The sequence below is a fragment of the Stomoxys calcitrans genome, chromosome 5 (assembly GCF_963082655.1).
Source record: "Stomoxys calcitrans chromosome 5, idStoCalc2.1, whole genome shotgun sequence".
In the NCBI taxonomy this organism is placed as follows: Eukaryota; Metazoa; Arthropoda; class Insecta; order Diptera; family Muscidae; genus Stomoxys; species Stomoxys calcitrans.
In genome coordinates this window covers 115,475,096-115,489,473 of record NC_081556.1, presented here as the reverse complement: position 1 = coordinate 115,489,473, position 14,378 = coordinate 115,475,096, and the positions used below count along the sequence as shown (strand labels likewise).

The 14,378-nt window shown below is 40.3% G+C and overlaps 1 protein-coding gene across 1 annotated transcript in view; it reads left to right on the top strand.

Moving 5' to 3' along the window:
• Positions 1-13,938, top strand: part of LOC106086659 (uncharacterized) — a 243,113-nt gene extending 229,175 nt beyond the window's left edge. Inside the window, exons 9-15 of the mRNA XM_059369555.1 lie at positions 3,765-3,875; positions 3,934-4,067; positions 4,802-4,910; positions 5,040-5,120; positions 8,955-9,442; positions 9,512-9,811; positions 9,869-13,938. Coding sequence (XP_059225538.1) covers positions 3,765-3,875; positions 3,934-4,067; positions 4,802-4,910; positions 5,040-5,120; positions 8,955-9,442; positions 9,512-9,811; positions 9,869-13,837 — 5,192 coding nt within the window. The 3' untranslated portion in view covers positions 13,838-13,938. The remainder of the gene's footprint in view (positions 1-3,764; positions 3,876-3,933; positions 4,068-4,801; positions 4,911-5,039; positions 5,121-8,954; positions 9,443-9,511; positions 9,812-9,868) is intronic.
• Positions 13,939-14,378: the final 440 nt, after the last annotated feature.

Sequence of the window (14,378 nt, the reverse complement as noted above, 5' to 3'; positions counted from 1 at the left end):
AACGAAATGACCTCCAAAATTATTTCATGTTGACCAATCCATTCTAAGGAAAGTGAAACCATCACATCACTTCATTATGTTATGCCCTACAGTTACAACGATTTTGTGCAAGTTGTCAAAATAAGCTCCGATAGCGATAAGCCAATAATTGCTTGGTTTCAAGCTAAAAGAGGAAGGCTGAAAATTACAATTAACCATTAACATTGTTTTCTCAGCATCATTATTGAATGCGTAAATAGTTTTCTTGCTGACCTCACATTTTAATCGATCTTGACTGGTATACATTTTTTATTTACCGGAAAGTTGACGACATGCTAGTAGTCATCAAGATTTCTTATAAAGGGTGATTTTTTTGAGGTTAGGATTTTCATTCATTAGTATTTGACAGATCACGTGGGATTTCAGACATGGTGTCAAAGAGAAAGATGCTCAGTATGCTTTGACATTTCATCATGAATAGACTTACTAACGAGCAACGCTTGCAAATCATTGAATTTTATTACCAAAGTCAGTGTTCGGTTCGAAATGTGTTCATTCACCGTAACGTTGCGTCCAACAGCATCTTTGAAAAAATACGGTCCAATGATTCCACCAGCGTACAAACCACACCAAACAGTGCATTTTTCGGGATGCATGGGCAGTTCTTGAACGGCTTCTGGTTGCTCTTCACTCCAAATGCGGCAATTTTGCTTATTTACGTAGCCATTCAACCAGAAATGAGCCTCATCGCTGAACGGTGAATGAACACATTTCGAACCGAACACTGATTTTGGTAATAAAATTCAATGATTTGCAAGCGTTGCTCGTTAGTAAGTCTATTCATTATGAAATGTCAAAGCATACTGAGCATCTTTCTCTTTGACACCATGTCTGAAATCCCACGTGATCTGTCAAATACTAATGCATGAAAATCCTAACCTCAAAAAAATCACCCTTTACATACGTATGTATAGTTAAACTATGTTAAAAGGCCATTCAAATGTCTGCATTAGCATGCCAGACCGAAGCTCTACATAGTATGACTCCATTTAGGAAAGGAAATAAGTAACTTGATCAGACAACATAATTGTGTGTTATGCAAATTATGCATAAAACGGAATTTCCATTCAATCGCTAGATGTTATGGTGACGCAATGGAAAAATTCTTGTTTGCAATATTTTTCACAAGGCCAAGGCTTTTGAAGTCAATGCAACTTCAACTTAAACTTTTCACTATTAAAACAAGCTATGAAATACTTAAATCTACCACATAAAAGTCTAAGTGTATTGGTTTGTTATAACACGAAAACGGCAGAACCGATTATCTTGAAATTTCCACAGATTTTGTAAGATAGTCTGGAAGCAGTAGTAGGCGGACAGACCCTTTCCCATACCCCAAAAGTATAACCCAAAATATGGGAAATGGTGGGTACAATATGGTACTCAAATGAATGATATTGTGGAGTAGAATACGAAACATGTATTAAACCAGTAAGGAAAGGCAAAAGTCGGGCGGTGCCGACTTTATATTACCCTACACCTACCCTTCAAATACAAAAATGGGACTTTATCTAATTCTGAACCAATTTTGATGGACCTCGGCGGATGTATTCAGATAGATTATTAAAATTACTGTATCAAATTTCGAGCAAAGCAAATATGTTCAAAATGTAATAACTACGGTTGACAAATGACGGGAGATGGGAGCTATATCTAAATCTGAACCGATTTCCATCAAACTTTATGGATATTGTGGAATTCGTCGAGGAAAGCGTTGTACAAAATTTTGGGGAGATTGGTCAATAAATGCGCTTGCAGTGGGTCTTGCTATGAAATTCACCAATAATATCGAGAGTCATAAGAAAATCCTTCCTGCCAAATTTCGAGAGAGTCGGTTAATTAATGAACATTTTATTGCTGTATTACTGCAAATCGGAAGAACATATATATGGAAGCTATATCCAAATCTTAACAGATTTCTATAATATTCACTTTTAATATCGAGAGACATAAGAAAATCCTTCCTGCTAAATTTCGAGAGAATCGGTTAATGACTGACCATTTTATTGCTGTATTATTGCAAATCGGACGAACATATATATGGGAGCTATATCCAAATCTGAACAGATTTCTATAATATTCACATTTAATATCGAGAGACATAAGAAAATCCTTTCTGCTAAATTTCGAGAGAATCGGTTAACTACTGACCATTTTATTGCTGTATTACTGCAAATCGGACGAACATATATATGGGAGCTATATCCAAATCTGAACCGATTTTTTCCAATTTCAATAGGCTTCGTCTCTGATATCCAAATTTGGAACAAAGTTTCTGGGGGTCCACTCCTTCTCCAAAACACCCCCTAAACAGGACTTATTTACTGACCATGGCAATATAGGACCTAAATAAAAGGTATTTGGGTGTAGAATACGAATCTGATATCCAGATGTAGGCCAAGTGTTTGGGGGGCCGCCCATCCCCGGGAACATACCCCAAAGAAGACAAATTTACGACCATAGCAATATGCGACTCAAATGAAGATCTTCGGAAGTAAAGCACAAATTTTATATCAATGTTCGGGAAATGTGTCTATGGGGCCACTACACCCCCATAACACCACCCAAAAAGGAAGAATTTGCTGACCATTGCAATATGAGGCTCAAATACGAGGCATTTTGAGTAGAACACGAATCTCATATATATTTTCAGGGCCAAGTCACTTAGGGGCCGCTCCCAAAAAACACCCCCCAAACCGGTCATGTTTGCCGACTATGGAAAAATGGAGCTCAAATGAAGAGTATTTGGAAGTAGACCATGAATCTGATATCAACATTCGGGATCAACTGTCTAGGGGACGTCCCACCACCATAACAACCCCCCAAGTAGGACGTATTTGCTCACCAAAACAATTTGGGTCTTCAAGACAGTGGAGCTCTATATTCATAGTTTTTAGAGCCCATACCCCAAACCGGACATATTTGCTGGCTTTTTCAATTAGGGGTTTAAGTGAACGGTATTTGAGATTAGAAAACGAGTTTAATATCCAATTTTGAGGCCAATGGCAATATGGGGTTCAAATATATGAGAATAGAGCACGTTGCCGATATATTTTTAAAAGTGCAGGTCGTATTTGTTATCCAATTATCACGAAATTTTGCACATATCACTGTTTTGGCGCAAGGACAAACGCCATTGATTTTGGTAAAAATCGGTTCAGATTTAGATATAGCTCCCGATGTATCGCCCGATTTGCACTTATATGGCCGTAGTAACTAAAATTTTCAAAAGATCAGCACTAAACTTGGCACGGATTGTTTTCTTTCTGATTTTAACATATCTACAAAATTTAATCAAAATCGGTATAGATTTAGATATAGCTCCCATATATATGTACGCCCGATTTGCACTTAAATGGCTGTAGTAACTACAATTTTCAACCGATCTGAACAAAATTTGGAATGTTTTGTTATTGACCATAACATATTTGCAAAATTTCATCAAAATCGGTCCAAATTTGGATATAGCTCCCATATATATATATCGCCCGGTTTGCACTTAAATGGCCGTAGTAACTACAATTTTCAAACGATCTGTTTGAAAGTCTGTTCAGATTTAGATATAGCTCTCATATACATATATATTTATATATTGCCCGAATTTAAAATTGTAGGGTAAGTGTAGGGTATTACCTACTGGTTTTCTAAATAAAAGTGATTTTAAAACTTTACTTTTTTTAAAACAAATGACACCTTAAAGGCTACAAAATATTTTTTTTTTTCAGAATGCTCACTTTCACCCTTCGTTAGCGGTTCATCTTCTGAGAAGATTCCCTATGTATTTTTACCATTACGAGGACAAATTATATATCCAAGCAGGGAAATACGTTTTACAGGTAAAAGAACAACATATTAAAGCTTGACATCTTGATAAAAAATTTAAATTCATTTCAGATATACGAACACCAGTGTGTGCTGTTACAGGTGCCCAGTATCTGACCATTAACGGATGGTCTGATTTGCGCAATCCCATCGACAATGATTACCCATTTCGCATGTTTCGTGATGAGGGCAGGACTTTTCTACAGGTAAGCAAACGCATATTCAATTTTCTCTAATTTCAAATCATGTTCACGCCTAATATTGCGTGCATGTAAGGCAGACAAATGAAAACACTTTCAAATTGACTCAATTATGAATTTTTAATGGAAATTTAAAACAATAAACGCATGTTGATGTAGTCATTTTAAATATAAGTGGGCTATATGTCGGCCATGAAGCGTATGAACAAAACAAACCTCCACAGTTTTGCTTCAGTGCCTGTACTTACATTATCACTCTATTCGCTTGTTTTATAAGGCGAAATTAAAGCAAAAGTTTGGTGTTTATTTAATAAAGCAGGCAACAACACACCCTCACTTACAGTCCATGTCATTTCTTTGTATTCTCTTTTCCAAGACGTTGCGTGACAATGCTAAACATTTTCTTATGTGTATCAATTTTTTACCGTCAGGGTAAGTACTCCTCAGTTGCCTCAGAGTTGGAGACAAGCTAAGTGAGTTTGTCACTTAAGTCTTTCGTTTTTTTCGTTTTGTCTGCGAGTATTTTTTGTGGCCATGGTGTTAGTGACATTTTAACAAATGAACACTTTTATGGCTGTCACATAAAAAAACAACAACATCATTGTTTTTCACATTTTCATGTTTTCGCTTTTTTTTTTTGTTGCCGGCATTTCGCCTAGCAAAATTATTTAAAATGTTTAGCTTGTTTGTTTAGTTAGTTATTCATAGTGTTTTTTTCATTTTTTTTTAATTTTTTCCAGTGGTTGGGGGAAGCTGATCTTCGTCACAAAATGCAAGGTCGCCTTATTGTTGTGCATCTGGTGTGTCGTGATATGACGCTGCCACTGAACATGTCTGCCTCCTCCAATGGTAAATGCTTTATTGGGTTTCTCTCCAGTTTAAAGAGATTTATTGAAAACTTGTACATCTTCTTCGCTTGTTTTGTTTTTCTTCTTGTTATTAAAATATTTATTTTCTTGTTTTTCTACTTTTGCTTAGATCATATAATGCCGCCTAAAAATGTATTTTCTCCTTGTGTTGCCTTTCGTGTGAATGGCAGTCCTGTGAAATTTGCCAACAGTAAGTATTTGTAAAGCAGATGGGGGTAAATAATTGAAAAGGTTGAAGTGTCGCCAAGATAATAGTTGTATGAGTTTTTTTTTAAGCTGCTTGACCTATCACCAGTCATTTACTAATGCGCTAAAGGGCATGCGAAAGTTTTCAAAACTTTTGCCAGACTAAGCCAGTAGGACCTGGATGATTAATAGGCTCTTGTATAAGTATTGGGAGAAAGTGTAAAAAGTAAAAACGGACGGAATAAATTTATTTAAAATTTTTTCCTAACCAGAAGACTATACTTTCCTGGTCAGATTGGCAAGCCATGCCAAATACTATGTACGCTAAGACACACAGTGCCTGCATTTAAAAAAATCCTGGAAATATTTCAAAAACTCTCAGATGGATAATGATTAGAAGTGAGTTTTCCAGAAGCAGTGAATGAAAGCTTTTATTAGGACATATTTTCTTAAATTTTTAAAATTTTATACAAATTTGCCCATGAACTTTCCATTAAGGAACTGGGGCAATTTTTAGCTCAATGATAAGAAACCTCCTTTTTAAAGCCGAGTCCGAACGGCGTGGGGCAGAGCAACACCTCTTTGGGGAGAAAATTTTACATGGCAAAGTACCTCACAAATGTCGCCAGCATTAGAAGAGGATAACCATCGCTGAAAAATTTTTAATTTTTAATAAAATATTTTCTTATAACAACATTTCATTATATGGTTGCCTTAGAGAAACTTTTGAGACGAAATTTCAATCAAATCTTCTCTAGAAATAACTCGTCGTAAAAATCTAAGACCATTTTGCCATGCCCGTCCTTCCGTCTGTCTGTTGAAATCACGCTACAGTCTTTAAAAATAGAGATATTGACTTGAACTTTCACAGGTTCTTTTTTTAGCCATAGACAGGTTAAGTTCGAAGATCGGCTAAATCGTATCTTGATATAGTCCCCATATAGACTGATCTGCCGATTTAAGGTCTTAAGCCCATAAAAACCGAAGTGCTGAAATTTAAGACACTGAGTTGTGTTATGCCACTCAATATCCTTGTTCAATTTAGCTAGATCGGTCCCAATTTGGATACAGCTGCCATATAGACCAATATCTCGATTTAAGGTCTTGGACCCATAAAAGACGCATTTGTGTTCCGATTTCGCTGAAATTTGGGACAGTGAATTATGTTAGGCCCATCGGAATCTTTTTATAGCCTACACCACCCCTGTGGTACAGGGTATTATAACTTAGTGAATTAGTTTGTAACACCCAAAAGGAAGAAAGATAGACCCATTGATCCGTCTGTCCGTCCGTCCGTCTATCTGTCCGTCTTTCTATGTTAATTTGTGTACAAACTACGGGTCGCAATTTTCATCCGATCGTCTTCAAATTTGGTATGGTCATATTTTTCGGCCTAGAGACGAAGCCTACTGAAAATGGAAAAAATCGGTTCAGATTTGGATATAGCTTCCATATATATGTTCGTCCGATTTGCATTAATAATGCAATAAAATATTCATTTATTAACCGATTCTCTCGAAATTTGGCGGAAAGGATTTTCTTATGACTCTCAATGTTACTGGTAAATTTCATAGAAATCGGTTCAGATTTGGATATAGCTCCTGTATATATGTTCGTCCGATTTCCAGTAATACAGCAATCATTTGTTGAAAGATTCTCTTGAAATTTGTTGGGAAGGATTTTCTTCTGACTTTCAATATCACTGATGAATTTGATAAAAATCGGTTCAGATTTGGATATAGCCCCCATATATATTTTCGTCGGATTTAGAGTAATACAGCAATAAAATGATCATTTGTCAACCGATTCTCTCGAAATTTGGCAGGAAGGTTTTTTTTATGACTCTGAATATTACTGGTGATTTGGACCCCTTACCCTATTTTCAACCCCTTACCCTATTTTCAAAAACGCCAAATCTCGGAAATGGGTGTGGCAGTTTAAGCGAAATTTAGTTAACCTACAATAACTCAAAAACAGAAATTTGGTTTTCTTATACTAGGGGGCCGCCCCACCTCAAAATCCCGCCAAATGGGCTATTGAGAAATTTCACAGATGGTAGAGTTTAAGCCCCTGTGAAAATAAGGTACTACATTAAGATATCTGAAAGTGGGGTGGGGGCACCCTTCCCTTTACCCCAATTTTCAAAAACGTCAGATCTCGGAGATGGGTGCACCGATTTAAGCGAAATTTTGTATGCCACCTTATGGTACCCCAAAAACACGAAATTGGTATAACATTTTTTGGGTCCAATAACCTGGGAGGGCGCCCTATCCCAAAACCAATCCGAATGGACGAGTTTACCGATTGGGACAATATGGGTATCAAATATAAGGTATTTAAGAGTAGAGTTTGAACCTGGTATACAGATTTCACCCTATGTGTTCAGGGAGTCCGTCACCCCCAAAACAACCCCTAACAGGACACCCACCGCTTTGGACACATCTGACACAAAAATGTATTCCTTGGTGTCTGAGGGGCCTCCCCACCACCCAAAAGCCCCCAGCAGGACATATTTAAATACGAATATGGTATTAAACATTTGGTCCATGTACCTAATCAAAAATGGAAAGATCAGGACCTAGGGAGTCGTCCCAAGTCCAAAACCGCACCAAAAACGCTGTCAAAAATCAAAGTGAACCGATCGGGATAATATGGAACTCAAATGAAAGGTTTTCGGGAGTAGAATACGAATATGGTGTCAAAAATTAGTTCCAAGTACCTAATTCGTCGCCCCAAAAGCACCGTCCAAAATCAAAGTGGACCTCTCAGGACAATATGGAACTCAAAGCAAGCTTTGAATATAGTATTAAAAATCAGATTCAGGTGATAGGAGGTTGCCTACCCCTCAAACACCTTCCAAGATGCAATTATTTGTCAATCATGGAGTTGAAAATAGTACTGGGGAAATACATATGATAGTAAGAAAGAAACTTATTTTTCGCGTTGTGGTAATGAAGGCGCAGCAAAGCGGATCGGGTACAGCTAGTTGTAAATAAAACATTCGTCAAAGATAAAATTCAATAAAATATCTGCCATGTCCATTTATCTGTGGTATCCACGCTACAGTCTTTAAAAATTAAGATATTGAGGTGAAGGGATAAGACTCATATTTCGCTGAAATTTGGCACAATTAGTTTTGTTTAGCCATTCGATATACCCGGTAAATATGGTCTAGGTTACTTTTTAGCATTTGGAGCGAACAACAAGCTTATAAGTGGCTTAGGTATATGTCCATATTGGCATCCGCACCCTCAACCTAACCTAACCTAGTATGGCAAAATGTATTAGACCCCTACACCTCCTTCTGTTTCAAGATTTGGTTGAATCTTGAAACAGAAAGCTGCGTTAGACCCTCGTCTTTTTATTTATTTTTATAGTGCCAGACATTGCAATAACCGTGCTTAGTACGCTCCAAATCGGTCTTTAACATGATATAGCTCCCATATAAACCGATCTCCCGATTAGATATCTTAAACCCCTGGAAGCCGCAATTGTTATCCAATTTGGCTAAAATCTTGCAAGTAGTGTTCTTTTGCTACATCCAACAACCGCGCTAAGTACGATCCAAATCGGTCAATAAGCTAATATAGCTCACATATAAGCCGATCAACCGATTAGTCTTCTACGGCCCCATGACGATCAAATTGTTGCCTGATTGGGCGTAAAATTTCTACGTAAAGTAAAAATGTGTTTCAGTTGTGTAAATTTTTATTGAAATCTATGGTTGGCCCGGCCGAACTTTACTCGTTTCTAGACTAGTTTCAATAAAATTTTATTAATGCCAATTATCTTCATTATTATCTTTCATGCATAATATTTTCCCCCTTTTGTCCAACAGATGTTTCTGAAGTGCTCTTTCAATCTGAAGCAACTGCCACATTGGCCTCCACCTCTGATGGCATGTCCACCAAGGAATACATAGTGATTGGTGTTTGCAGTCTGCTGTTGGGTCTCATCTATGTCTCTTCGGTTTTTCTCTATTTGCACATGAAAAAACGTAAAGGAAGAGATCAGCCACGCATGCGTAACTCTTTGGATGATTTAACCAATGAAATCAATTATCCCAAAAATGATCAGGTGACATTTGGGGCACCTTTTACACGAAGTGGTAGCCTTTACTCGGTGGGCAGTTTGGCTACCACTAATGAGCCCAGATCAAGAGCCAGTCTGAGTAGCTTGAAAGAGGAAATGGGAATAGTGAAGAATAATCCTTTGTTGCAACATTTTCCCCAGCTCAGTGATCATCATTCGGGTTTTACCAGCGACATTTCCAATTCGGCATCGGAATGTGAAATGGATGGTGGATACCATGACAAAATGAAACAGGTAAGTCTTTGAAAGGGAAGAGATGATGTTCATGAGTATTTTCACTTGCTTTAATTTTGAAAAAAAAAGATGCAAACAAATGCCTTAATTCATCCCCAAATGGGCATGATGTCCAATAGCGATTCGCCCAAAGGATCGCAACACTCCTCGAGCAATGGCAACAGCAACAGCAATAATTCCACAAACGAAGAAATGGCAGAGCAGGGCAGTAATACCCAAGAAAATGAGTGTTTGCCTCAAGAAAATGTGGCCATTATCGAGGATATGATGACGGAGGAGAAATTGGAAAATCTAAGAGCTATGGTCAATGGAAATGTGCGCAAGAAGCTATATTTCAATCCTGCTTATTTTGAGCCGCATCTATTGGCGGTATGTAGAAGCATAACAAAAGTGCGAATAGGGTCTAAATTCAAAAATTTCTTTCAGCAACCCCCTCCGGCAGCCGTGGAATTTTTGCAAAAAATTCGTGAAGTCATTGCCATAGCCAAATACAAAATGGCCAGCAAACGCTATCAGCCTTCGCTGAATGTCATCCCGGAGGAGAATCAAGCCCGCTCCGATACCCCTTCCTTGTTTGGCTCCAACCAAATACAAAACCCTGCGGAATGCCAGGGCTGTGTTCAAAATCGCTGCAGTGGCCATGTTAAGAATTGTGGCGACAAACGCAACACCATTGAAAAATGGCTGGAAACAGTCAACCTCAATGAGGACACACATAATGCCAATCAAGCTGGGAAAAATCAAAGAGAATGTGAAACTCCTAGTCCGGATAAGGGACAACAATCACCTAAGGGCTCAACTTCATCTTCGTCTCAAGGAAGCACCAAAGCTCCTCCAGCTAATACGTCTTCCAGTAGACGAATTGCAACCAGGAAGGATATAGCACCACCCAAGCAGAAACCTCCTCCACCACCTACGCAAAAGTCGCAAGGCTCTTCCCAGGGTGAGGGAAAAAATCACAGCGCCACAAACTCAGATTCCTTGAAAGGAGGCTCACCACAAGCTAGAGAAGAAATGGGGGATGAGAATGCCCAAGGCGCCTTCCAGAACTATGAGAAGCCTTCACAACCCAAGAATTCCCTTAATATACCCATACTGCATCATAAGCTGGAGGCCTATTCGGCCATATCAGCCTCCGCTTTTATGTATGGCTATGCCGAGACGGGAGGTGAGATATACAACAACCCAAAATTCACTCTACACGATTCTCCGGCTGTTTCGCGTAGTTCTTCGCAACGCTCCAAGACCTCGCGTAAACGTTTGGATGTACTGGATCAATATGCTGCTGCTTCCACACCCACCTCCTTGACTTCAACCGAGCGGCAGCATTATCATATGCTGAGGAATATTGACCATGCTAATGAGAATCTGGATCCCGATGCCATTGTCAAGGACTATTCGGCGACCTTGCGCTCTAACAGTAGCTTTCAGGTAGATATACCCACTCCCGATTATGACAGCACTATGGAGAAGAAAATCAAGGATATCTACAACAACACGCAAAGTAGTGCCCCCTCGGTACCCACACCAGACTACAGCTCCTTGAGCCGTAGATCCCTTAAGCAATATCAACCTGATTCCCCCATATATCGTCGAAAATCCCCCCAATACTTGATAGTGGACTATGAGACGGACAGTCTGGAAAGAGTAGAAGGCACCAAGCGTAAATCTTCCCAATCCTCCTCCTCGCCTTCGTCAGATGTCAGTTCTCAGTTAAGTCCCAGTTTGAGCACTGCCCTGCCCTTGGAGGAGGAACTGGAGATAAGCCACACAGTCTATGGCCGTGAAGGTGGTGGTAGTGGAGGTGGGGCGGGAGGTTTTAACTCCAAATCCTTAGGCAACAACTCCAAGAAATTGGTGCGCTCCCTGGAAGTGAATATGCAGCAAAAGGATATGGCGGCACGCATTAAATACGACACGCCCTTTCGTGGCAGCATGACCATTGAGGTGGAACACGAGCCACCCTCCGATTTGGAAAGGTCCACCGACAGTGATCAATATGAGCCAGATACTTTGGATCGCAAGCCCAAGAAGCAAAGTTTTTGCGATGTGAGTGCTTGGTCCAGTGTCACCGACATCAAAAGGGCCACAGACAATGTCAACTCTCCGCCCCAGTCCTTGCCCGATATGAACCACCATCAGCATCACCATCAACGCCCACCCGCCGCTATGCTGGATCTGGCGGGGAAAAGCTCATTTCGCCTTAAGGCCACCAGTGAATGTTCGCTTCGCAAAAACAACCGAGACTCAGCCTATGAGAGTCAGGTGGAATTGCGCAGACCCTGCGGCAATCACCATCACAGGAACGAAGAAGAAGAGGCTGCCACCAAATCCAATGTCAACAATTTAAGGGAGATCTATCAGTCACTGTTGGTAAGGCAAAATAGCGATTGCAGCTGTAAGTGTGGAGGTCAGGCCACCAGCCTCTATCTGCAGGAACAATTGGAAGATCTTACCGAAAAGGGTCGCATACTTACACTGGAGGCAAAGCATACCAGGCGGCAAAGGCCCAGCGAACCACCCACACCTCCCCCATTGGTAGAAATTTCCAATGACACTCCCAATAAATGTACCATAAAAATTTCCACACCCAAATCCAGCCGAGAGAATTTAGCTGCCCCAGAGCGAAGGCCCACCGAATATGTGGAGCCTCGTTTACACCAAAGGCCCACCAAACAGAATGGCGAACAGGCGATGGCAGCCATGAAAGGTTCCCCTTCACCCAAACCGCCAAGAAGTCATAGTGGAACGCCAACAGGACAAAGAAAGTTCCGTGGAAATTCTGCCTCACCATTACCCCCACCTCCTGCGCCACCAACTACCTCAGCATCCACTACCTTGAATAGCAAGACCAGTCGCTCCAGTTCCCAGCCCCGTCAATATTGCATCAATCAATCGGCCACCGAGGAGGACACCTTGAGTAACCACAGCGAGTGCACAGAGGTCACCGGCATATCGGGCACAATGACCAACTCTGAATTCGATGGTTCCATGAGAAAGAACACTTTGGCCTCCCTGGGCAAGGCAGAGAAGGACATAGAGCCTGTGCTTGAATTAGAATCACGAATACAAATCGAATTGCAAACATCTGCCACCAACGAAGCTATGCATGCGGCAGCAAAAAAGCTCAAGGGCGATGATTATGGTGCCATATTCAATACCCACATCAAAGGTTTGCGCAATGACTATAGCCTCAATAAATATCTCAATCGCCGCAAGTCGCAAGAGAAAATAGAGTTTCCTGCAGACCTAGCGAATCAGAACTCCAACTCCCCCATTGAGTCGCCAGTACTGGAGACCAACAATAATCTGAAGAATTCCCCCGCAGACGCCATGGATCCCAATAAACTTGATGTGATCTCTCTTAGTTCCAGATCGAATCGTAGTTCGAGTCGTCTATCAGATCGGACCAAGGAGATGTATCGCAATGCTGGAGTACCTGTGGGCATTGCCTATCCCCAACGCAGCAGCGCCAATGCGAATACACCTGCCTCTACTACTGCCACTCCTACAGCCACTCAAGCAGGCACCAATGTTCAGACAGTCTATCGCTGTGAAATTGAACCGGTTCAGTTAACCCATGGCATGCAAATAGCCATGGGTCTCAAGGACCGCCCAAAAAAGGCCAAAGATATAAAGAATGCCTGGAGGAAATTTGTCAGCATGGCTGCCTCTAAATTTAGTCCCACCCAAAGTCCAGCACCACCCTATGACAAAAAGGCAACTTCCTCCATTCTCGAAGTGTTAGAGCGCGATGAAGGCATTTCCTCCTTGATAGAGGAAAAACCTCGTGTCTCCTCACCCAAAAGTACATACTCGGCCCCAGCTAGTCAAAATTACTATGAGCAAAGATTTGGTCCCAGACCGTTGCAGGAAATGGATAGCGGTTATATGAGTGCTGATTCAGGTGAGGCTTTGAAACGTTCTTTCTATGATCGCTATAACTTCAAAATGATGTCTGGGCGTGATCATATCATACGCGTCGACACCATTCAAGATAATTCGGATAATGAAAGCACCTCCACCGACCAACAGAGAGTGGCCCAAGAGAGTAGACGCTTTGAAGATTTTGAACATATCAATGAACAACAGCAGGAATTGGGTAATAGCCTAGAGTTGGGCGAAGAGGAGGATGAGGATGATGATAGTGATAATGATTCGGATAAAACCATAACCCGTTCGCATGCACCCGAACAATCGTTGCGCTCTTCATCATCGACGAATACCTATACCACAGACGAAGACGAGGAGGAGGAGGATCATCGCACTACCAGTTATGGTTCCTCAGAGACTGATGGAGATACCAATAACGATGACCTATGGGAATCGGGAGCCGAAAGCATTGAAACCCATTCGGTGCTATATCGTAACATAAGGAAATCTTTGGAAAGATGAAAACGGTAAAATCTCTTCCTCAGAGAAGAGTTGTTTAGAGTTTAATCGTTAGAGGTTAGTTAATAAACTAGGTTAGCTTGTAATTTCCTATTATTAAGAATAGAGAAAGAACCCTTTATGAAAAATGATTCTTGTTTGTGTAGTTTAGAGATATGCGTTTCTATTGAAAGGAAAATGATTGGTGTAGATACAAATCTAAAAAAATATCCTGAAAATGCTCAAACCCGCTAGTTCAGACAAGTTTGCTTCTAATTGCTGTTTAAGGGACACTAACATGTAGACAGCAGATGTTAGTGTTGGGCCACATCACACAGTGGGATATTGTCAAAAAAAAAAAACTCTGTTAGGGTATTGTTGACCTGGTTTAAAATTCTTGTAATTTTGTTGTATTGTATCGGCTATAGGTCCATTAAAACACAAATATTTAAGGTTTTTTTCTTTTATTTTTCTCCAATATTTCGGTAGACTCCGTCTACCATTTTCAAGGCTAGTTGTATTTAAATAAAAAAACAGAAAAACACAAATTTTAGTAAAAACGAAT